General features: G+C 40.5%; 1 protein-coding gene across 2 annotated transcripts in view; it reads right to left on the bottom strand.

Annotated features, from left to right (window-relative positions):
- The window catches only part of LOC138165238 (prostaglandin E2 receptor EP3 subtype-like), an 87496-nt gene that overhangs the window by 25582 nt on the left and 36712 nt on the right, over window positions 1-25202 (bottom strand). Inside the window, exon 2 of one of the 2 annotated variants that reach the window (XM_069093358.1) lies at window positions 20661-20849. In XM_069093358.1, the coding sequence (XP_068949459.1) occupies window positions 20661-20849 (189 nt within the window). Of the gene's footprint in view, window positions 1-19060; window positions 20850-25202 lie in introns of those variants that run through there. The other variant, XM_069093359.1, reaches the window with a different exon arrangement.

Genomic DNA, 25202 nt, shown 5'->3' with positions numbered 1-25202 from the left:
GGAGGAGGAGGAGGAGGAGGAGGAGGAGAAGGAAGAACAAGAAGGAGAAGAAAGATGAAGAAAGCATTTTTAAAAACATCAATAATTAGAGATGAGAAGGAAGTTCAGAAGGATACCCAAAGAGGGTACTGTTGGTCTTACTGCGTTGTTTAATAACATATACTTAAAAAAAGTTGTAAGTAATAGAAACTCATGGTGCCATATGCAATCCCCTCTTTCTGTTCTCCTTTGTCAGAGGAAATGTTCATGTTTGTTGATTTTTGTCACCTTCATCTTTATAAAACATTTCATCAAGATGTCTCACATGCAGATATGGCAATTATGTAAAATTCATTGAAAGCTATAACAACAGAAATAACCCGGTTCAATGATTCTCTGATCATTATCAAGTAAGTTATGAACTAAAGACACATTAGTTCACCAGACGTCACTGCTATTATGGGAAGATCCAAGACAGAATCCAAATGGAAGAGTGATGATAGTAATACAAAAGACTGACTTGTAAAGCACCTACTGTGTTTCAGACCCTGTGCTCGGAAATAGTGTCTCATTTGATCATCACCATAACCCTGGGATGTAGGTGCTATTATTCTCCCCATTATACAAATGAGGAAGCAAAGGCAAATAGAGGTTAAGTGACTTTGCCTGGAGCCACACACTATGTTTCTGAGGCTAGAGGTAAATTCAGGTCTTCTTGACAGGGGTCCCCTAAAGACCAAGACCACTGTAACCTTTTTGGGAGCCCTGGACTTCTTTGGTAGTCTGATTCCTTCTCAGTGTGTTTTAATGAAAAGCTGGAGGGAATGTTAATTTCAATTAGAGATGAGCAAACTCAAAATGGCATACTTGTCTTCTCCAAATCTACAGCCCCCTGAAATCTATTCATTGACTGCAGGTTAAGAATCTCTGCTACAGATGTCAAGGGACTCTTTTCATATGTATGATGACACCGTGTGTGGCTATATCAAGTACTAGGACATTGTAGAAATTCCCTAATCACTCAAAAACCAAGCAGGAGAAGAATGCCTGTCGCTTACACTAAGATAAACAGCTCATAGACCACATCCATCATGATAGAAATCTTGAACAGACACTGCAAATGAACAAGGATCTGGGCCCAGAAATGACATGGAAGAGAGTGAGTTGAATGGTATTTGAAAAATTGCAAAATTCTTTTAGTAACCCACACTTCTCCCCAAATGAAGGTTCATCTTTTGTTCTCCCTATAATGTATGACTGCTGGCCCTGAAACATGAAGGACTGAAGTTGAGAGCCCACAGAAGTCAATGGAGAAGAACATGGCAAACTCTAATAGACTCTAGAACATTCCAAACAAGGAATTACACAATTGAAGCCTGATAAAGGATGTCGTCAAAGAAACATGATCAAGGAAAAAGGGGGCTGAGACACACAGGGAAAGCAGGGAAGACCTAGTGGGCACCCCACCTGTATCTTCATGGTGTTGAGAGTATAAGAGGGTAGACTGCATGGTGAATGTATGGGAGGACGTGCATGGAATCCCCAGAGAGCAGGTAGTCATGAATGGATTATGGATTTCTATCACATCAATGAAACCACAGGCCCACTGGATTAATAACTAATATCTGAACTGCATTTTAAGGTTTATAAAGTAGTTTATCTACATTATCTCCTGAGACTCTCAATGATCCCATGAAGTGCTCTAATTATCCCCATTTAAGAATGATACTATCATCCCCATTTTACAGATGGGGAAACTGTTTCCTTTCATGAAAAGTGGCTTCCTCATGCATCAGAAGCAGGTTTCAAATCCAAGCCTTCCTGCAGCATTTTATCCACTTCTCCAAGAGTTATACCATGTCAAAACACAATCATATTACAAGCATTTATTAAGCACCTGCTATGTATCAGGACACTGTGCTATGAATTAGCAACACAAAGGCAAAACGAGTCCATATTCTCAAGGATTTCAGTTTAGTGAGGAAACAATTCCGTACATCCAAGATACATACAGAATGAATGGAAGGCAAGGCCCTGGGTTCAGGGAAGAGCTCCCACAGAGATAGGGCTTGAGTTGTGTCATGAGGGAAAGCATGGAAATCAGGAGGCAACAGCGAGGAAGGAGGAGGAGACAGGAGAAGATGCAAGTTTGGGAGGGGTTGTCATAGGCAAAAAACAGTGAGAAATGCAGTCCCATTTCTAGGACATTATGGGGGGAGGTGGCAAAAGTCACTAAGCAAAATTGCCTCACAAAGTAACAAAAAAAGCATTGAAGGGGAAAACGAGCCTGCGGTGGCTTGTGGTGAGGTCCACCTGAGGCAGGGCATCCCATGAAGATTTGTAGATAAATCTGGAAAGCAAAACAACAGGCTTCTTGGCTGATCTGTCTTCTTCCACTGAGCTGTAACAAGGGTGGACCACCTGGGATGCTTGCCAGAGCACATCAAAATGTAGGGGGCTCAGAAATTTCACTGTGCTCCCCACCATGCCAAGTGCCTGCCTCATCAGCGAAGAACGTCACCTGCCTGTGCTCCACATGGGGACTCCTCACCCCTCTGCACTACTGAATCAACCTTAACTTCTTCCTTTGCTTGGTCCATATCATCAGCTTAAGTCAGTTTGAGGCCATGTCTTACATTGTGTACCCTGGGGGACAAAATGATCCTTCTGCTTCTGTTCATCCACCACATCAAATGTGCTGTCAGGGTGGTTGGAGCTCTAAATTTGGAGTTCGGAAGACCTTACCAGCTGCATGTCCTTAAACTTCTCTCAATCTCAGCTTCCTCAGAATTATTGGTGCCTGGGGATAATAATAGCAACTATCTCACAGGTTTATTGCAAGGATCAAAATAGATAAAGTAGATATAGACTGCTTTGGCAACTTTAAAAGGGCAAATACATTATTAATAGCATCACTATATATTTGGGGGTAACACGGCATAGCAGTATTAATAACTAGCATTTATAAGTGCTGTGAAGTTTGCAAATTTAATTTACAAATATTGTCTCATCATCACACCAACACTGGGAGGTAGGTGCAATTATTATACCCATTTTACAGATGAGGAAGCTGAGGCTGAAAACTCCATCACCCGGGATCATACAGCTACTCAGGCAGGATTTGAACTCAGGTCTTTCTGATTCCAGGTCCAGAACTCTCTCCATGACATCGCCTAGGCTTAGTGGATAGAAAACTGACCTTAGATATAAGAAGATTTAGGTTTGAGGCCCACTTCTGATGCAAGCTGACTGGGTGATACAATGCAAGTCACTCAATCTCTCTATGTTACAGGTTACTCTCTAAGATTACAATTTGTCATGAACGTGCCAATCTGTATTCATAGAGGGATTTGCCTCCTCTGGGAGCTTCCTATGCCACAGAAATCAGAATGATTATTTTCAGTGCCAACAACGGAACCATCATCTTTGGCTCCACCAGGCCAGTTCCCAATGTTATTTGGGAGGAGTGACACTTAGTGAGAACGCTGCTTCAGACGAGAACACAACCAGAAACTCAAACAGGTTCCTAGTGAAGGGTAAGCCAATTCTGATGACACTCAGGTATCCAATTCCATGAAATCTCGAGAAAGGGAGAGTCTCTGAAGCATGGTCACAGATAGCACTTCTCCCAAAACCAAAGATACAATCATAAAGATGATTGAAAAGACATGAGCTCTTCTCCACGTCCATGTTACGTCCCACCTGGGAAAATATGACCTCCTTAAGTGAAGGGAGAGAGGGTACCTGGCATAGTGTGGGCACACAGCAGGGACTTAATGCATGCTGATTTAGTTCAATTGAATTGAATTCCTGATGTGTCTGCCTCCCTTGCCAATATTCCAAAACGATCCAAGATTTCTTGGCTTCAAATGCTCCCTATGAGCCATCCATCCTTTCCCTACCTATATAACTCTTGCCCATGTCTTCCCACAGATTTTCCACAGAGAGATCTTCCTTGCTTTCTCCTATCATGGTAACTATAGCAATGGAGCACTCAGATGTCCAACTCTTGTATCTCTCCCACTGAGAAAGGTCTATAGTGGGTTGTATTTTTCACTTTTCATCTTGTGGTGTTGGCATAGGGTCAACATAGCTGCCCCATTCATCTCATCATTTATTCATTGTCTTTCCTTTTTTAATGTAACTATAAATAGCCTGTATGTGGGTGTCTTGAAATTATCCTGATGCTGAATACTGTGATTTACTAGGGTATGCAAAGCGCTGTCAAAGAGCTTAGTGTGATAAACACATTTGAGTTGGCTTTTTATGGTGAAAGATGGGAAAACATGTTATTTTAATCCACTAACTGGTCCACATAGAAGTTCTAGCCACACACTAGGTTTTATCTGAGTCTAACTTAAAGTAAGAGGTCACATTGTAGAGGGGATAAAGATTCTTGAGTCTCATATCCAACACACTCAGGCAGAGCGACCCTGAGCAAGATATTTCACCATTTAACGACCCTAGGGAACTCTCCAAAACTCTAAGTTACAGATGAATTACCCATCTGGGTTGGTGGAAGGATTTCCCACTGCAGGAAGAGTGAAATGATTAGATGGATGGGGGTGGGGGGGTGGGGGCGGGGCAGAAAGATACCGAACATTTTAAATGTTCCCAATACTGGTGGTCTTTGACTTCTTTTTTTCTTTTTTTTTTTTTTTTGTACTGACCTATGATTTCATCAGTGTATGGAATTCCCGGTGTGGAAAACTCCTACCAATGCCTCTTGATAGCTCATCTGTAACTGGTAGTCTTAGAGACTCTCCTACAGCCCTGACAAGTGAAGAGGCTTGTTCATGAACACACAGCTGTGTCTCAGACTTGAGCTATTACTGACTCCAGATCTGTCCCTCTCTACTCTGTCATCCTACTGGTCCCTAAATGGGGAGTTTTTAAAATGATGGACTTTGCCACAAACTACCTAAATGACACCATTGAATCATAGTGCTGAATTTGGAGTAATGAAATCCTGAGTTCAAGTACTGCCTCAGACACTAAGTAGTGACGAAATCCTGGGCAAGTCATTTAATTTTGCTGAGCCTCAGTTTCCTCAACTTGTAGAATGCAAAGAATACCAGCACCTACCTTATAGGGTTGTTGTAAAGAAGAAATGAATACCATATGTAGAGAACTTTAAAGTGCTGTATTTATGTAGACCTTGGGTAAGTCAGTTATGGGCCTCGGTTTCCTTATCTGTAAAAAGAATGCCTTATATGACCATTGCAGTTCCTTCCAGCACTAGATCTCTAATTGTATGATTCTCCTAGACATTAGCTAGCCAGTACATTTTTCAGAACTTCCTGTCATAGAGTCAGAGACTAATATCAACTATCAATAGCATTTTTTAAAAATTAATTTTAGTCACCACAACAAGCCAATGAATAATGTTTTTATTCTATTTCTCATCAAATTTTGAAAGCTTTGCAAAGAATTCAAGTTTCTAATCAATGAAAGCAGGAGACAAGTGCAATTTATCTTCCTGACCTCACTCAACACTAAAATGTTCATTTCTATTCCAGTAGCTACACACGGCTCTAGGGACTTGGCCCCAGCACAGAGTTATTTTTTTCCTCTTTCATCTCTTTCTTTGGTGGGCAGGGATTGCCTTTAGGGTGAACAGAGAGACAACGATAGTGTTATTTGAGTATAAGCAAACTCCATTAAATAAAGAACCCATTCAGTAAATTACTTCTCTAGTAAATAACAAAAAGCATTGATTTTGTAAATAATGATTTTAAATCCTCCTTCAGGGAGGTTTCACATAGAAGAATTACAATAGATTCTTACAGATGGGTTACTAGCAGTAAAGGGCCCTCTAACCAACTGATCCCTATGGCAGAAATATAACCTGAGGGATTGGATGGAGTCTTCAGTGGAAAGATGATACTTTCTAGGATATTCTACCCTCGTCACCTTTGAATAGATCTTATGTACTTACAGAAGCAGGTCAGACCTAGCATAATCTCCATTCATTGTTATAATGACATAGCAGAACATTTTATTGCTTTAAACCATTATGCTGTTCTGATGGCTTCCATCTTGTGATATGCTGGGACGGTATGCCCCTGACCAAAAGGCTACATGAATTCCATTCCCTGTGCTTATGATGACAGATACTTGGTTTGGAAGTTCCTGTAGCCCTCAACCCTGATTTTAATGGTTAAAGCAGACTCTGAGCTCTGGAGGAAAAAATCCAGAACAGCAGTTCTGGTCTAAAGAAGACTATAACTCTCTAATCACTGCTGGAAAGCCAGGTCAACTTGAAGCTTTTCATTAATATTCCAAGAAACTTTGATTAGGACAAAGGGAAAGTATGAAAGACATTAGGACAAGTCTAACGTCCCTCAGCCCTCAAGCCCAGATCTAATTCAAAATAATAAGGTAAGGAGAATGATGATGATAACACAACTATGCTACAATCCTACTGGTATTCTCCTTGTGGTGTGCATGTGATCCTGAATTCTCAAAGGTCATATCCACCATGTGCAACCTCTAACAGATCCTGGGAAGTTAGAAAGACCTCAGGTATGTAATGGGAATGAACTGAGCCTAGCTAAGTCTGAGATGCTCACCAGTAGACCAGTTAGTTTCTTTATTAGCCACGTTAACTCTCAAAGACCATCTATTGAATCATGAAAAGATGAAAGCTATGCCAATAGTCCCCATACCATTGAAACTAGAGTCCCTTTAAGTTAAATGGTGACCTGAAAATAATGATAGAAAAGAGCCTAGGCATTATATTTTGAGAAACTATAAAGGAAATTGTCCCAATATCTTAGATCCTAAGAGTAAAATAGAAAGTAAAAGAATACACTAACTACCTCCTAAAGAGATCCCAATATGAAAATTCCCAGAAACACTATAGTCAAATTCCAGAGCTCCCAGGTCAAGAATAAAATATTGCAACCAGCTAGAAACAAAACATTCAAATATCACAGAGCCACAGTCAGGATCTCACCTGATTTAGATGCTTTCACATTAAAGGAGCAGAGGGCTTGGAATATGATATTACAGAAGATAAAGGAGCTAGGAGTACTACAAAAAAAATAACTGACCTTGAAAAGCAGTGGGAAAATGGATATTTCGTGAAATAGAGAACTTCAAAGCATTATGATGAAAAGACCAGAGCTGAATAGAAAATTCTGATTTTCAAACATAAGACTCAAGAGAAGCATAAAAAAGGTAAACAGGAAAGAAAAAACATAGGGGATTCAATAAGGTTAAACTATTTATATCTCTACACAGCAAGATGATACTTTTAACTCTTAAGAACTTTATCATTGTTAGAGAAGTTAAAAGAAGCCTACATAGACAGAGTACATGGGTATGGGTTGATTATGTTGGGATGATCTCCCCAAAAATTTAGGGGTGTAGAAGGGGAATGCACTGGGAGAAAAGGTAAAGGAGAGGCAGAATGGGGCAAATTTTGTCACATAAAGGAAGAATGTAAGGTAAAATTTTATAGTGGAAGGGCAAATGGATGGGAGTGTCAGCAATGTTTCTCACTGGAATTAGTTAAAGGAGGAAGAATTTTTAAATACACTCAGTTGGGTATAGAAATCTATCTTATCCAATAGAGAGATAGGAAGGGAAGAGGATAAAAACTAAAGGGTTGGTGATGATAAGAGAAAGGGTGATTGGGGAAGCAGTGATTGGAAGCAACAGATTTTTTAAGAGGAACAGAATAAAAAAAAGAAAAGGATAAACAGAGGAAAATAGGAAGGAGGGAAATGCAAAGTTAGTGATAATAACTGTGAATGGGATGAGCTTAGCCATAAAATGGAAGCAGATAGAACAGATTAGAAACCAGAATCCGACAATATGTTGTGTACAAGAGACACACTGGGGGGTGGGAGGAAACAGAAAGATACACAGCTTTGAAAGAAAGGGCTACAGCAAAGTCTATTATGGTTCAGCAGAAGTGAAGAGGGAAGGAATGACAATCATGATCTCAAACAAAGCAAAAGCCAAATATGAACTGGGTATCAAGGGGATATTTATCAGTTGGGGAATGGCGATGTCATGGCATATGACTGTGCTGGAACATTATTGTGCTATGGAAAAGAACAGGAGGGTGGTTGCAGAAAAGCATAATCAAACCTCTATGAACTGATGCAAAACCAAGTTTATGTCTCATATTTGTGCATACGTAGATGCGTAGTATATGTAATCATATATTAGCATAGAGACATATGAAATGCAAGGAAATCTGAGGGGGGAAACACTAGAAATAAAAAAAAATCTTCTGGAGGAGGCAGCATTTGAAATGAGTTGTAAGGAAAAGTGGGGATTCTAAGGAACAGAGATGAGGAGGGGAGCATTCCATGGATGGAAAACCCTGGAGATAAAAGATGGAATGGTGGCTAGACTGACGAATGAGTGAAGGAGAATAATAGATGTGTAATAAGATTGCAAAGGCAGGTTGTAAAGGGCTTTAAATGCCTGACCTGAGTTTATACTTGATCCTAGAAGTAATAAGGAGCCACAAAATGTTAAACTTCAGTGTTTTGTTTCATATTCCTTGTTCTCATTAGTCTATAAGTCTTATAAATTTTTCTTTCCTAGCATCTCTTAGAATTTGCATTTGATCCTAGAGGTAATAGGGAGCTACAGAAGAAGAAACAGTCAGAGCTATGCTTTAAGAACATATTAAATATCCATACCACCTTAGACAAGTCAAATGAACTCTCTGAACTTGTTTCTCCATCTGTAAAATGAGTGTATTGGACTAGAAATAAGGGGTTTTTAACTTCAGGTTCATTTTTTTTAGTATTTTGATAACTTCATTCCGTTATAATTGATTCCCTTGGTAATCCTATTTACTTTATTTTATGCATTTAAAAACATTCTAAGTAGTGGTCAATAGGCTGATTGAACAGAGTCCAGGAGAAAGGAGTCCTGGACACAAGGAAAAGTTAAGACTACCTGGAATAGATGAATTCCAAGGTTTTCCTTTCCACCCACCCAGCTCTCTTATGACACTATGCTCTATTTAGGGTCTCACTAGAGTAAAACCCTTAAAACCAAGGCATGGTGCTGAGAGGAGCCAGCATAGGAGAAATAAAGATCAGGGGCTCTTTTGAATGGTGAACTTTATTTTTGTTGACAAATACAACACACATTTATAAATACACAGACTGGATATGTCTCTAATGTCATTCAAACAAAAAAGCGCTTTTATCTTGTGCTTGGTTTCCACAATATAGAAAGCCAAGTTTACTTAACTAAAATCAAACTTGGAAATACAATTGAAAATAAACCTAAATACTCTGATCAAAGGACAATGCTACCAGAGGGCACAACAACATCCATTTCCACTGAATTACATGAATGAGAATAAGACTATATTTTTACAAAGATCTTTTAATTCCTTTTATTGTTAAAGTGCTGGCATTTTCAGTCACATCTTAGAGGAAAGACCCTGTAAATGCTGCTTACGTTTACTTGTAAGCAAATTAAGACAAACAGTCCCTTTGTTTATTTTAAGAAATATTCAACTTGACTGCACAAAAGTCTCTAGTCCAAAAGATTAAAATGGTTGTCCCCCTTTTTTGCTTCCAATTGAACGTACAACATGGAATGCACTGTTCAAATGACTCAAGCTAAGAGTCATTGCAAGAACTGTGAGACCTAAGGCAGATCATTCCACATTTTGTCCTACAAATGAGAATGTTAACTACTCATATCTTTGTGGATAAGCACGTTCCTGTCCTCCATGGCTTCTGTTTATGTGTGCCCTGAAATCTTAAAGAAGTCCATTAAACAGAATTGTATGGTGTCCATTGCATCTATACCTGTCTCTGGACCTTATGACAGTTTGCTGAGGTTTTCCAGGATTTGTCAGTTTGCATTGAAGTGCTAGGTAAGCTCCTTGAGGGCAGGAGCTTTTTTTTTTTATTTTGCTTTTGCCCCACCTCTGCCCCTAGCATTAAGCAGAGTCTGTCATTCATCGGGTATTTAATATGTTTGGTAAATTGAAATGAATTTGCCAGAATATCATTACAGCATTGATTATCTGAGGAACTCTAAAAGCAATAATGCAAGTGATCCACTGGAAAGAGAACAGACCCTGACGGCTGCCTATCTAAGTTCAAATGCTCTCTGATGCTTGCTGCTTGGGTGCCCTTGAACAAGTCCTAGGTCCTTTATTTGTAAAATGTATAAAAGCAGGATAGTGGTAAAGGAGAATGGGGACTGGAAGGGACCACAGAGAAAGATAATTATTAGTCCACCACTCTCCTCCCTCCAGAAAGTTAATTAGTGTTATCTTTTTAAGAAGTAGCTGTCTGTTTATTCCTTTTTGTTCTTTACATCAGTTCAGAGCTACAATCTTATAATTCATGTCTACATTGTGTATTGCTATTGAAAATGCAAAGAGAGGGAAAGACCTCTTAGGTCCCTTATGATTCAAATTCCAGATAAAGTCTACACTGAACTTGAGACATTGAAGAGCTTTACACATAGTGGGTACTTCACAAATGCCATTGACTGATTGATTGGTATCACTTTAATTAAATGGCCAAAGTATGTCAATAACAAAGTCCTCATGCAATTCAAGCCTGACGAGTATCCAAGCTAGTAACATTATGGATTCTGTATAGGATGGGAACCACAGTTTTAACAACAGCAACAAAGCCTGCCCACTTCTTAAGGGACCTTTCTGTCCTCCCTCTCTTCTCTTTTTCTTTCTTTTCCTTTCCTTCTGTACAGTTGGCATCTTATCGGCATTGGGAACTCCCAGCATGGAACCTTCCTGGCAGATGCAGGTCAGGGCTGCCTTGTGACCTGGGTCTTAAAGAGCTGCCTGGGCCAACAAGGTCAGTGTCCAGGCCTTCCTTACTTTGAGGACTCCCAGCCCTTTGATCTGATGCCCTGCACTGCTAGCCAGGATATTTTTGGGGTACGCTCATATTTTGGGGGACACTCTCCCTGTTCCTTTCTCTTCTGCCAGTCACAGTAATGACATATCACATATTACCTAGTCTCTTCTCTCAGGGAATCTCCCTCTTTACCAAGGACTTTTTAAAAAACTAGACATGACTCCATCCCTGTATAGGATGAAGCTGCCAGTGAGGAGTTTGGTACTGCAGGAAGATCAGCACATACCCTGAGACTCATCATCTCAGAGAAGTGACAGACCCTGGGAAGTAAGTAATGTGCCTAAACCCTCTGCCCAGGATGTGTCAGAAGATAGACTTGAACCCAAGTCAGAGGCCACCTCTCATCTCCCTCCTCCACACATCTTCTTGATCAAGAAAAAGTCCTTCTGCTTCTCCCTTAGTATCAGGAACAAGAAGACATCATGCAATGAACCAGGGCCATCTTATTCCTCATGGAAGACAGTATAATCTATGAGGTGTTTGGGGAGGTTGCAATGTTAAACCTTTTAAAACAGCACAAAGAGAGACACTTGTCCTTCTGATATGGGCAAGAAATAAATACTCATGGAATTTGCAAAGAAAGAGTCCTGAGCAAGCCAGATCCCCACATGCATTCTTAACTGAATGGACTGAAGTCTGTCATCCTTTACACACACAATGGAATTGGATAATGAGGGTAACTCACATGTATTCCCCCCATTTCATAAATTTCACCAAAGAAATTTAACAGGCAACATAGATGAAAGAATGTACATATGGTGAAAAAAAGTCTTCTCAATGACTTACATGGCAGACCTGTAGAATGGGACCAAATGCAGGGAGAGATACTGATATAGGTACCCCAAAGGTGGGGAGTAGCTAGGCAGTTCAGTGGATAGAAAGCCTATCCTGGAGTCAGGAAGACTAACTTTCCTGAGTTCAAATCTGGCCTCAGACACTTGCTAGCTGGGTGACGCTGGGCATGTCACTTAACCACATTTGTCTCAGTTTCTCATCTGTAAAAATGAACTGAAGAAGGAAATAACAAAACCACTCCACTATTTTTGGCCCAAAGAAAGAAAACCCCAAATGGGGGTGCAAAGAGTTGGACATAAATGAAACACTCAACAACAATGACAAAAATCCTGAAGGTTTGATTGACACTGACTCATATAATTCAGATGTGAAGTCCATTCAGTTTCTCTCCGCTAACTAACACTAATGGACCACTAACCTGATTTTTAGTGAAATGTTTTGCTGTTGCTGCATATGTTCCTGCTTCCTTGGAATCCGTAGTCATCTTTGAATTGTGGCTTTTTAAAAGAGAAAATTAGATGTTTTTTACAAGCAAAAACAAACCTTTCAAAAACCACATTTGACACCAAACAATATAACTTGACCTATATTGAATCACTTTTAGAAACATTGGCCACTCCTGAGGCAGCTGGAAGCATGGCTTCCAGATCATTTGCAAAGCAAATTCAAATGGTTCCACTTGCAGAAGATACTGTGGGAAGGAGTGTGAGGACCTTTGTGATCAATTAATTGAGTAACTAAAACCTTCTTAATTTGCATTGCAAATAGATGAAGGAATCAATTAAATTTTAGATTCACATATGTTCGCTCATCCATATGTTCTTTGTTTACATATATATGACCTTGAAACTATCATTAGGGAAAATTTGTCACTTTGTGACACATCAAGAGAAACTGTCTATATAATTGATGGTTTTCTAAATGAAAATATTATTATGTGAAGAATTACATTGGACTCTGGGGACTCATCATTATCACATCCATGACTTTCCATTCCAATGAAATGAAAGCATTCCAGGACAATCTGAGTGCAGGCTAACGTGATGAGGAAGGGTAAGTAGCATTTTTAAAACAAGGCAGAGAGTGGAGGAACCATTTAAAGTGACAGCTAAAACAGACTTTCTTGTTACCCATTCTAATCCTTTCCGACAGCAGATGAGCAAACTGAGGCTCAGAGAGGAGTTAGTGGGAAAGCCAGGATGCCAACCCAGGGCTCTTGCTTCCACTGATCAAATGGTATTTTCTGGAAATAATCGAAAGCTTCCAAAATATCATTTCTGAATAACTCGAAAGATAACCCCAGGGGACAGAAGTTTTTTGGTTTGCAATTCCTACTTATTTGTTTCAAGTCTCTGCCTTATTTTGCCTGTGGCTGACAAAGGGCTCTCCGTCAGTTCTTGGTGACTTCATTCACGAGTTTAGCTGTATTTTCGAACTTCTCCCTCTGGGTCATTAAATCTAAATTACTCATCACTCAGAGAGATGTTTGGTGAATGGGGAGGCACTCAGTCTGAATGTAGCTAAAGAGAAAAAAAAGACAACAAAAAATTTCCTTAGCTTCAGTGCCCACTGGTCCCTTTGGAAAGAGACCCTTTTTCGATTGGTTTCGGACCCTAGATGTCTCTGCAGACCAGTTCCAAAGGAAGGTATGATTTCCTGTTAGCCAAACTTGAGATATGTGTGAACACACAAAGAGAACCCAGAGTCAGGGCCCCAACTTGGGTTGGCAGATGACACTTTCCATTTAGACAGCCACAGGGGATGGAAAACCAAACCTGCAGCGCTCATGCAAGTCCATAAGCATTTACCAAACCCCTGCTAGGGGCTGGGCACTGTGCCAAGTGCTAGGGATATGACACTAAAATAATTCCTGCCCTCAAGGTGCCTACACTTGAAAATATAAGCATAGAAAATGTATTTATTAAATACACAAATACCGGGAGTCCCCAAGGTCTTGGTACAGTTTTAAAATGTAATAAAACAGAACTAGGACTTTGGGGTCACCTGATCTATACAAAGTCATCCTAGGGTGGGGTGGGAGCATCAGCAGTGGGGACAGCAACTGTAGAGCTTTGAAGTTGGGGATACTGAGGGAGTGAGGAGGGAGGGCATTCTAGGCAGGGGTGGGGGAGGGGCAGTTTGTGCAAAGGCACTGAGACAAATTTTAAGATAAAAACTAGCTTGTACAGAGAATATCAAGGTTTGTAAAAGTCTTTACAAATATCTCATTTTATCTTCACAACAACCCTGGGAACTGCTTGGTACTACTCTTATCCCCATTTTATAGATGAAGAAATTGAGGTAGACTAAGTGAAGTGACTTAGCCAGGGTCACACAACTAGTCTGAGGATATATTTGAACTCAGGTGTCCCTGACTCCAGGTCCAAGGCTACATCCACTCTACCACCTAGAGGAAAGTGACTTCTCTAATTTCTATTCTAATCAAGACATGGATTCTTAGAGACCCAGGATCTATGACTGGTCAGACTCCAGCATTCCTTCTTCTGATGCAAATACAGATCATGACTTGCTCAAGCTGCCTGAGGCTCAGAGACTTAATCACCTTGCCCAAGTCTACACAGCTTGTGTCAGAGAGGGCACTTGATCCCAGTCCTGGACTCCAGGGTATTGTCCCAGCGGTTCTTTTTGGCAAGTTTGGGAAGTATGTAAATACAGAGTGTGTTTTAAATAAGCAGGAGGTAGACAGGACTTGGGAGATGATGAGTTTAACCTCTCCTTTGACAGATGAGGAACTCGAGACCCAGGGAGGTAAGGGAACTTGCCCAAGATCCCACAGCTAGTAAGGATCAGAGGCAGGATTTGAACTCAGCCCTGGGATTAGTGACCCCCTCCTCTATAATGGCATGTGTATTTTGTATCTATCCATGGAAAAGTCATTCCCCATTGGACCATGAGAGTACCCCTTAGCACAATGTCTGGCACACAGTGGCTGCTTAAAAAGAACAAGCTGATTAATTGACTGACTCTTCCATTAGGATCTAAGTACCTTGAGGGCAGATCTGGTCTGGATATGGCCCGTAGAAGGCATTTGATAGATGCTTGTGGATTGATCTGACTTGCCTAAAGACTCTACCATTAAATGACTGCCCAAGACTGACCAACTCAATCTCTTTTTATTCTGTTTTCTCTGCTTGGTCACCAGCATATGAGCATAGTAATACTTTTCACTGCAAATGAGAATTTTCATCTGGAGCAGCTAAAAAGTTTACGTTCTCATCATCTTCCTGTGTTTTGGTCTTGGGCTGTTGTGGGAATTATGGAGAAATCACTGTGAACATACAAAGTGTCTGTGATTTCTTTGTGAGAAGGAACTCCCAGGAAGAGAATGTCCTCCCCCAATAGAAGATGGGAAACCAAAAACTCCATCTCTGACTTAGAAGAATGTGTAGGGCTTTGTTTGGGGCACAGAGGTCAAGTGACTTATCCAGGGTCATGAACTAGGAAGTGGTGTGGGTGAGATCTGAACTCAGTTTTTCCCACCTCCAAGATCCACTTTCTATCCACTATGTGGCCTCCATTGTGTCAGTTAAAGCAATATTAATAGGGAAAATTTGAAACCTTGGGATTTTTGTACCTGCTCCAGTTGACCCCAGCTAATACTTTTTGTGGGCGTGTAGGGTCATGCAATCCATCAGAGCAGTGGTTAGAGTTTGGTATACGTATTGAGCCACACTTGCTGTATGGGAGATGCCTGCTTGTTGGCAGTAGAGAGTATGTGAGTGTAGCTACATTACCTTCACCACTGGGGCATCATTCAACAAACACTAAGCTCCTACCATGTGTCTAACCTTAGGCTAGATGTTAAAGATTCAGAGACTAAAAGTAAAACAATTTCTGCCCTCGAGGAGCTTACATTCTATTCGGGGGAACCAATGTACACAAAGAGAAATCAAAATAGAAGCAAAGTAAGTCATTTGGAGCCCAGGCTAGGCCTGGGAGAGATAGTGAGGCTTGAGCTGAGCCTTAAAAAGAGCTAGGGATTCAGGAACTGGCATGCATTCCAAGCATGGGGACAGCCCATGCAGAAGGAGGGAGAATGGAGATGAATTGTCACAGTCAAGGAACAGTAAATAGGTCAGTTGGCTGGAATGTGGGGGATGTGGAAAAGTGGCTTGGAGGAAGGGATTTATATTAGTTTGATAGGCAATAGGGAGCCATTGAAGATTTCTTTTTAAAGAGGAGGGACATACATGGTCTGACCTGTGCTTTAGGAATATCAATTTGGCCACCATGTGGGACTTACTGATAAAGAGCCTTGGGACTATGTCGTGGGTGAACTCAACCCAATTCAGCTCAGTAAACATTTATTGAGCACCTACAATGTGCGAGGCACTCTGAAGTCACAGCACCGGTTCTTATGTAATTTGTACCTGACTCCATCACAACCATCTCTAGCCTTCCTATATTAAATCCCAAGACAGGGATCCAATTCATCTCACTTATTCAAAATCATTGGATTTTATGCAGACAATTTTTCTCTCATGGAGAAAAGATGTTCTGATGAAATGTAAGGTGCTGGAGGACAAAAGTAGTTTCAGTTTTGTCTCTGTGTCCCTAGTGCCTGAAACAGCACCCCTCGATTCACACATAGCAGATACATACTAAGTGTTTGTGTACTTGGCTTCTCTATCGACAAACACAAAGTGAACTTCGGATTTACATTTGGCATGGAAATATGGGGTTGGACAGGAACTGGTAACGAGGTAATTTGAGAATAGACATCAATTCGCTGGTGTGGTTTTTGCACAGCTTAGCCTATGTTCTTTTCCACCTTAAAGAACAGCTCCACAGTTCCTGTTTTCAATGTTTTGACCTGTTGTCACTGGAAGAATACGGATATCCCATTTACACAGTTTTTTTTGCTTTTAAGCCTCTCTTCAAAGCCTTCATTTACCATTGTCTTTGTGACCTGTATGAACTGATACATAGAGTAGTCATTAAGCAAAATGGTGAAACAGTAGCCCAATGACAACAGAAACATAAATAGCAGTTACAACAATAATAACATCAACCACAATGATAAAAACAACAAAACCTGAAATTTAACTCTTGTGTAATTGCAATGACTATGGATGGCTCCGAAGAAGACATGAGAAAATGCACCTCCCTCCCTTCTTTGCAAAGACCGGACTATGGGTGCAGAATATTACATACAATGTTGGACCTGCTTACTTTTTCTGCTTAATTTCCTGTTCTTTGTCACAAGAGATAGCTCACTGGGAAAAGAGTGAGACAGATATTTGGAAATGAAGGGGATATAAAAAATATTAAAAAAGAATAAAACTACCACTACACTATGCCCTGAAACTGTATAGCAAACAGAAATATTGGAGAAGCTGATCTTAAGCAACGATCCAGGCTGACTCATGCTCTATCCCACTGCCAACTCCCACCAAGCATTTACCCAGATGAAACTGTTTGGGAATTCAGAACAAGTTTTAGTTTATTTGATGAAAGTTCCCCCATTGCAGCCTCCAGAAAAATCATCCATTGGCCCTTGACAGTGTTTATAAAAATTACAGTAAAGAATGTTAGTGTTCCCCAGGAAAGCACTGTATTTTGGAAGGAGAAATACTTTTTTCAAGGAATGAAACAAACAGTGTTTATTCACTTGATCAGCTTCAAGCTTCATCATGGAAAGCAATATCCCTATCGCATCATGGATGCCCACCCAGTGGGTGCAGGCTTTTGTCTTACAAAGACTCACACAATTTTCCACATAAACACATATTTGGACATGGGAAGCATCAAAGGATCTGTGATTTCCCCAGTGTGGAATGTGAAGTGACTGCACTAGCATCCAACAGGCAGTGAGGGTTAGAGGCCAAATTGAAGTTTATGTTTTTCTGCCTCTAAGTCCATCAAATTACCCACAATACCACACTTCCTCTAGATATATACTCAATTACATACCTAAATACACACATATTTGGGGTTCACATCCGTGATTTTATCGATGTGGGAAACTCTTGGTATAGAAATTTCCTTTTTTTTCCCCAGGGAAAAAGACTTAATCTCTGAGACACCTTTTACTTCTCATGCATATAAGCCAATATGGATCAACAACTTGTTGTGACTTTAAGTCTTAAAAAGTTATCTGAGACAGACAGTGAGAGATGGAAGGACCAACCCAAGGTCACACAGCTACTGAGTGGCAAAGGAAGGACTGGGACCAAAGTCTTCCCAACACCCAGGCCCCCATGTAACCCATCACACACACATATACATATATATTCATGCACATGTATACACATGCATAAACACACACATCTTTGCACACAGACCCACATACAGCTTGGTCTAAGGGGCTTCCTGTGTTTCGAATAGCTTATTTAAATCTTTTCCAGGAGCAAATTCCAGCCTAGAGGAAGGAACATCCTACATTCTATTAGCATACTCAGCAGATCTGTTTTCCTTCCAATCCTCTCATTTGCTTAATTGGATTATTCCTGATCCAGCTGATGCTTGGATAATAATTATACACAGTTAAAGTTCCTTAAATTAATTCCCCACTCAAAATCAGATAGAACATATAATAGCTATAAAGAATACAAAAGAAAACTTTTTTTAATCCAGAAAGATCAAGAGTGATCAGAATCAAACAGAGAAAGAGAGAGAATGAAGCAGACAGAGAAAGAGAGAATGAAACAGAGATAGAGAAAGAGGGAGGGAGGGAGAGAGAGAGAAAGAGACACAGAGAGAAAAAGCCAAAGTACGAGAAAGATGCAGAGAGAAAGAGACAGAAAGAGACACTGAGACATGGACAGAGAAAAAAGACTGACAGAAAGAGAATCACACAAAAAAGAAAATTCAGAATGGGTTTGCATACTTGATACAGGAAAGAACAGTTCAAAATTTATTTCTACGTGTAACCAACCTTCTTGCAGGCTAGGACTGCTTTGGTGCTGTCTTTCTATCCCCACCACCTGGCACAAGCTCCTTAATAAATGTCTGTTGGATTGGATAGGACTTTCCAAACTGCTCTGAAGGGACTTTCTAATGATGTCTTTTAAAAAGACAAAGAAATCCTACTCCAGTAGATTGTAAGCTCCGTGAAGGGACTGTTTCATTTTTGGTTTTGTAGTTGCAATGCCTACCAAGTGCTTGACACATCGTAGGCTTGAATTCAGACTCATACAGATGGGTCAAGAATTGGCTGCTGTGGTGTAATACAATGCATATTACATGTGGCTAGAAGTTAGCTCAAGAAACAACATTTTAATGATCAGTTATTAAAGAAAAAAGCAAACATATGCACCCTGTCATTTTAAAGTGCGTAGCTTAAACCTGGATCCACAAAAGAGATAGCCCTAACTCCAAATCTCTAGCAATGCTAGTGTCTCATTGTCAGAGTATTATTTAAAAATATAGATAATTAGAAAAGATGGAGTGTGAAGAATTTAATGGTTTACAAAGCCCTTTACACGAATCATTTCATCAGAGCCTCACAACAACCCTGTGAGATAGGTGCTATTACCCCCATTTGACAGATGAGGAAGCTGAGGCTCAGAGGAAGCAAGCTAGTTAGTGTCTTCAGCAGATTTTTCACCCACTTCTCCCCACCAAAGGCAAAGGACTAAGACCTGAAGGTATGGGATTCAATGCTTGTGTAGCATTCTTAGGGGGAAAAAAAAAACTATGCTAACTCAATCCATCAGACTCCAGCATCATATCTCAGCAGGCATATGCCCATTTTACAGAAGCACCAACTCTACCCTTTCCAAAAGTCATGTCAATGATTCTTATTTGGATGCTGGGTAAATGCAGTTACCAAAACAACCATTAAACAGTGTGAGATTAAGATTCAGTGCGGAGATATTGAACATGATGGCAAAGAACTCCAATATTTAATGCACTTTGTGAAATGTATGATTTGTCTGTGTTTTGTCTTCAAGCCCAGCCATGTAAGAGTGAAAGGGAAAAATATAAAGGCCCTTGTGTTCTTGGTTTCTGCAAGGTTAAAGAGAGAAACAGGCAGACGGATAGATCCACTAACAGACACAAGGAGAGAGAAAGGGGGAGAGGGAGACCAATGTCTTCAAAAACTTCTTTTAAAAATTACTTAAAGGGAAACCATTCTCCTGCATCCCTGCCCAGCTCTTGCAGAGCAAGGACTGTTCTCACTTTTGGCTCTGGATCTCCAGTATCCAGCATAGTGCCAGTCATACAATAGGCTTTGCATAAATGCTTATTTCATGAATTCATTAAGCACCTACTACAAAACTGCTGATTTCATTCATTCATCAATTACCCAACAAGCATTTATTAAGTACCTACTATGTTCATGTCACATAACAGGAGCTTAATAAATATTTGTTTCATTCATTTATGAAACAAGCATTTATTAAGCACCTACTGTATGCCACGGACTATGTGAAGTTCTGGAGATATAAAGACCAAACTGAAAATACTCCTGTGCCCAAGGAGTTTCTATTCTGTCATGAGAAAATATTTACACAGCTAATCACCTATAACAGATATATAGGGCAAGTCAAAAGTAACATGGGAGAATAACATTCAAAAGGACTCTCGTGTAGGAAATAGTGTTAAACCAAGCCTCGAATTGAACTGAAGCAGACAGAGGCAGGCTATTCCACTGGGCAGCCCACATTCTTCTCGACAGCGAGCAAGATACATTGGCCACATGAAAAATCACATTGTAGGCTACAAACTGAAGAGACACAAGGCAATACTAGACGGTTGCAGATAGATTTCCTTTTTTTTATATTTCAATTTTTTTTTTTTTTTGGCACTCATGGGGGTTATTGGTCTTTTGAGGCCATTTAGCCTGATGTCGCTTGGATACATAAACAGAGGCATGCGGCAGATGCCGGAATTCACAGCAAGGTTTAAGACTACTCGTTGTCAAAGCATGCGAGCCGCTCCAATGTTCTCTCACGCTCCCGGCTGCACGATCTCGTTGGCTAACGAGACGGGCTGCCCTTTCTGTCCATCGTGAGAGCAGCTGGAGACGGCATTTGCTACCTGGCAGAACTTGCGCAGGAGGATTTTTCTTAACAGCAGGTAAACCCAGGGGTCCAAGATCTGGTTCAGCGAAGCCAGGCGCACGGCGGTCAGGAAGAAGTCGCATTCCCTGGGCCTCTGGGTCAGCGGTTTCGGTACCTTGCAGTGCTCCACCGAGGTCTGGTTGAAGATCATCTTCAACATCATGATCTAAGAAAGGGAGACAAAGGAGCAGCTTAATGAGTGTTCGCTCCCCGTATGCCCTGACTCACCTTCACGCTACTGGGACAGTCACGGGAATCAGGGCAAACCTGTCAGAGAGCCAGGGCCATCCACTGGGAGGGAAAGAGGGAGACAAAAACATTGTTTCCTCTCCCAACTCTGTGTCTTCGAAGACTGCCCCAACTTCACCTCCACTTACCAGAATCCTTTGTTTCTTTCAAAGGGTATCAAGTATTTCTAATTTGTCCTGCATAGAGCTTGCTTTGTATATTCTTGTTTGTATGTTCCCCCGGTTGGTCCCCCCCCCCCCATTAGATTAGAAGCTTTTGAGGGCAAGGACTGTCTTTTGCCGCTTTTTGTATACCCGCCTTCAGCACAGTGCCTGGAACATAGTAGGTGTTTTATAAATGTTTAAATTAATTTAAATTATATTACATATTATAATTGTATATTAGTATATTATAATTTAAATTATTAAATTAGTTATATTTTAATAATAAAATATTAAATTATCGTCAATAATTATAATAATAAAATATCATTAAATATCATTATATTATACAATATAATTATAATTAAATTATTACATTACACATTATAATTAAATTAATTTAATAGAAATGATTAATTGATTGAAGTAACACCTCCTACACAAAGCCTTCCTTGATCACTCCATCTGCAAATGTGTCCCTTCCAAAAAAATTACCTGCTTTCTATTTTGTATCTCCCTTTGTACGGATGGGGTCAAAATCACCCCATGCATCTTAGCCCTGATAATTTGACACTCCCTCTCCCTCCCCCTCCTCCACAGGTACAGCATTGTCTCTTCTAATGGAATGGAATCTCCAGGCAGGGATTGTTTTTTTTTTTTCTTTTAAATTTGCTCATCATATTGCAAATAGTAGGCACTTAATAAATGTTTGTTAGATTGGAATTGATATTCAAATCTGCCATGAAAGGAATTTATGAATCTGAGAAGTCTTCTTCAAGAGCATCCTTTTCTAATTAGCATCATTTGAAGTTGAAATTATGTAAAATACAGTCATTAGTTCTAGCCCAATTAAAATATGCAGAATTCAGACTTAGTTATAGTTCCTTGAGGGAAAAAAGACTATTCCATTTCTTTGTGAATCATAGATTTAGAAATGGAAAGAATCTCAGAGGCCACTCAGTCTAATCCCTCATTTTACATATGAAAAAATGGAGCCCCAACAAGGTTAAGTGGCACATGGTCAAATTGTCAAAAATGGATGGAAAATATTTCCCCAAATTTCTACTACTTGGCATTAACTAAATCTAAAACCTAGTTCTCAGGCTTCTTAGAGTGTAGGGTTTAAGAAGGCTGAAAAGAGCCCATCTCATAATTAACTGGAGTCACCTGTCATCTTAGTTCAAGAAAATACTCCAGTCAATGCAACATTAATCCCAGGAGAGCTGTGCCTTAGGGTAACCAAAAGATGGTGACCTTCCACAGCTCCCACGGTTTTACTAGGACAGTGAGGCAGCATATTGGAGCTACCCTAAAGGAGGCAAGCCTGGGGGAGGAAGTTCAGAGGAGGAGGGCTGACTCACTTCAAAGCTGAGGCTCTGGTTCAGAGACAATGTCCTAGCTTCTAATGGGCTGACTCCCATTTTCCCTACAGCAGTGGATTGTCTTTGAAGTTTGTTGGCTCTGGAAGTGAGAATTTCTGTGCTTAAGGGCAAGAGGGGAGTTGGGTGGTAGATAAGGATCAGGTGCATGAACAGAGAGCTCATCTCTGCTTCCAAGTCCTGAAGATCAGGGTTCAAGTTCCACCTATGTTACATATTGCCTATGTGACCTCAGGCAAATGACGTGACCTCTCAGTGTACCAAGGCAGGTGGAGGAATGGAAGTTATAGAAGAAGGACTTTCCTCACCAGATGTTCCTTGAACTAATGAAATCATGGGTCTAATCAATAAAGGGGAGAGAGACAAAGGAGTCATTTGAATAGACTGCAGGGGCTCTCTGATTTTTCTCTGCTCATGCTCAGTCTTGTTCTTTTCTGTGAGGAATCAGGTCAGACTTCAGAAGCGCTGAGGCTTCAGCAGGTCTGTGTGATGACTTCCACACAGTTCATGGAGCCACTTTTGAGAAGCACAGAAGCAGAGGATGTTGTCCTGGGTGGGGCACATGACCACTCTTCCAGCCTTCACTTACTCCATTAAGGCAGGAAGCAGGTTAATTAAGATAACAAGATTTCTTTCAGATTTATAAATGAATCCCTGCCCTCAAGGAGCTTGCAATGGAGAATAGAGATTGGGTATGGAATAAGTTAAATCCTAGGTAAATGATAATACAATAAATGCTCTGGGAGCCTCTGGGGGACTGCTTGGGCTAGTGGATAGCTTCAGTCAGCTAGTATTTATTAAACACTTGCAATTTTTGATAAGGGGAAGGCAGGGCAATCTGAGTTCATGGCTTGTTTCTAACACATACTAGCTGAATTATCTTGGTCAAATCACCTAAACTACAGCAAGAACAAGCAAGAGGGTGAGCTCTATAAGTGGAAGGGTTTTCCGTACCTCACCCTGATGCAGTTACAGGTCCAGAACCACTCTTCCCTCCCAAAATGTGTGTGATAGGATTATAAACTGCTATGAGATCCAATGAGGGAGAAATCATTTACAGCTGGAGAAATCAAAAGAGAGTAAGAGAAGAAATGGTATTTGAGCTGGATCTTGATGGTATCATCCAGCAAAGAGAGGAGAATGTCCCGAGAAGCCTAGGGACCAGTGTGAGCCAAGGCTCCAGAACATGTTCAAGGGACAAGGTCAATGCACTTGGGCTAAGACTCCGTGATAGAGAATTGTATGATAAAAAGATGGAGGGAGGTCTTAAAAGCCAGTCTAATGAGCTTGGTATTTATTCACTAAGGAATAGAGTCATTGAAGTATTTCAGGAGGGGAATATCATGATCATACCTATACCATTAAGATCAATGTTAAGTACATTAATTCCAAGTGGTCCAGCCATTCTAAAAAGAAATTTAGAACTATACCCAAAGAGTCATTAAATTGATACCCTTTGACCCAGAAATACTGCTACTAGTAAGGCTATGCCCCAAAGAGATTAAAGATGGAAGAAAAGGACTTATGTAGGAGATATATATTTTTGGGCAATTGGGGTTGTGACTTGCAAAAGGTCACAGGGCTAGTTTTTGTGTTGTGTCCTGACTCCAGGGCCAGTGTGCTCTATTCACTGAGCCAACTAGCCGCCCCCAAAACATTTATTTTTTTCCTTTCTTCTTCTTTTTTTTAGAGGATATATTTATAGCAGTTCTTTTTGTGGAGTCAAAGAGCTGGAAATTGACAGGGTGTCCATCCAGTGGCTGGACAAGTTGTGATATGTGAATGTGATGAAAAGCTGTTGTGCTATAAGAAATGATGAAGGGATTGGTTTCAGAACAATCTGGGAAGACCCAAACCAATACAAGAGTGAAGTGAGCAGAATCAGGAGTACAGTTTATATAACAACAAAAGACAACTTTGAGAGGCTTGGGAACTCTAATCAACACAATAACAGACCATAGTTCCAGAGAATAGACAGACGATGGACTCAAAGCTGTTGGAGATGGTTTATTTGGGGGGGGGGTGTGCGGGGAGGGACATGGTTGAGGGTAGAATTTCTTTTGCTTGACCCTGCTTATTTATAGAAGTTTTGTTTAGTTTGCTTTCTCATTGGAGGTGAGGGTAGGATATGAAAGGGAGAAAAGGCAGATTATCCCAATAATTAAATAAATAAAATAGCAATGGTGTTGTTTTTAAAGACTAATGTACTAGAATGTGGGGGCAGCTAAATGGTTCGGTGGGTGGAATGCTGGGCCTGGAGTAGGAAGACATATGTTCAAATTCAGTCACAGACACTTACTATCTGTGTGACCCTGGAAAAGTTACTTTAACCCTGTTTGCCTCAGTTTTCTCATCTACAAAATGAGCTGAAGAAGGAAATGCCAAATCATCAGAGTATTTTGCCAAGAAAACCCCAAACGGGGTCACAAAGAGTAGGATACCAAATGCCTAAACAACTCCATAGGAATGTGGTGTGCATAATTAGATGGAAGGAAGGTTGGGATGCTCATGTGACAGTGCAGCTGAAGACTAACAAAGGCCTGGGCCAAGATGGTGGCAGCAGGAATAGTGAGCAAGCTAAGAGATAAAGATAGAGGCTGGATCTAGAGGATTTGGAGACTGATGTGGAATGTGTGACAAAGCAGAGGGGAGAAAACTCAGGAGGACCAGTTGCAAGACCTTGGATAGAGTATCAGATGCTCAGTGTTTGTTGAGCTGAGTTGAGAATGGGGATGACACGCATGAGCCAGT

Source organism: Petaurus breviceps, unplaced genomic scaffold (assembly GCF_028583685.1).
Source record: "Petaurus breviceps papuanus isolate PSGF00001 unplaced genomic scaffold, PetGlider_PUasm1.0 208, whole genome shotgun sequence".
In the NCBI taxonomy this organism is placed as follows: Eukaryota; Metazoa; Chordata; class Mammalia; order Diprotodontia; family Petauridae; genus Petaurus; species Petaurus breviceps.
Note: the sequence above shows the minus strand (reverse complement) of the source record. Positions and strands in the feature narration are given on the sequence as shown.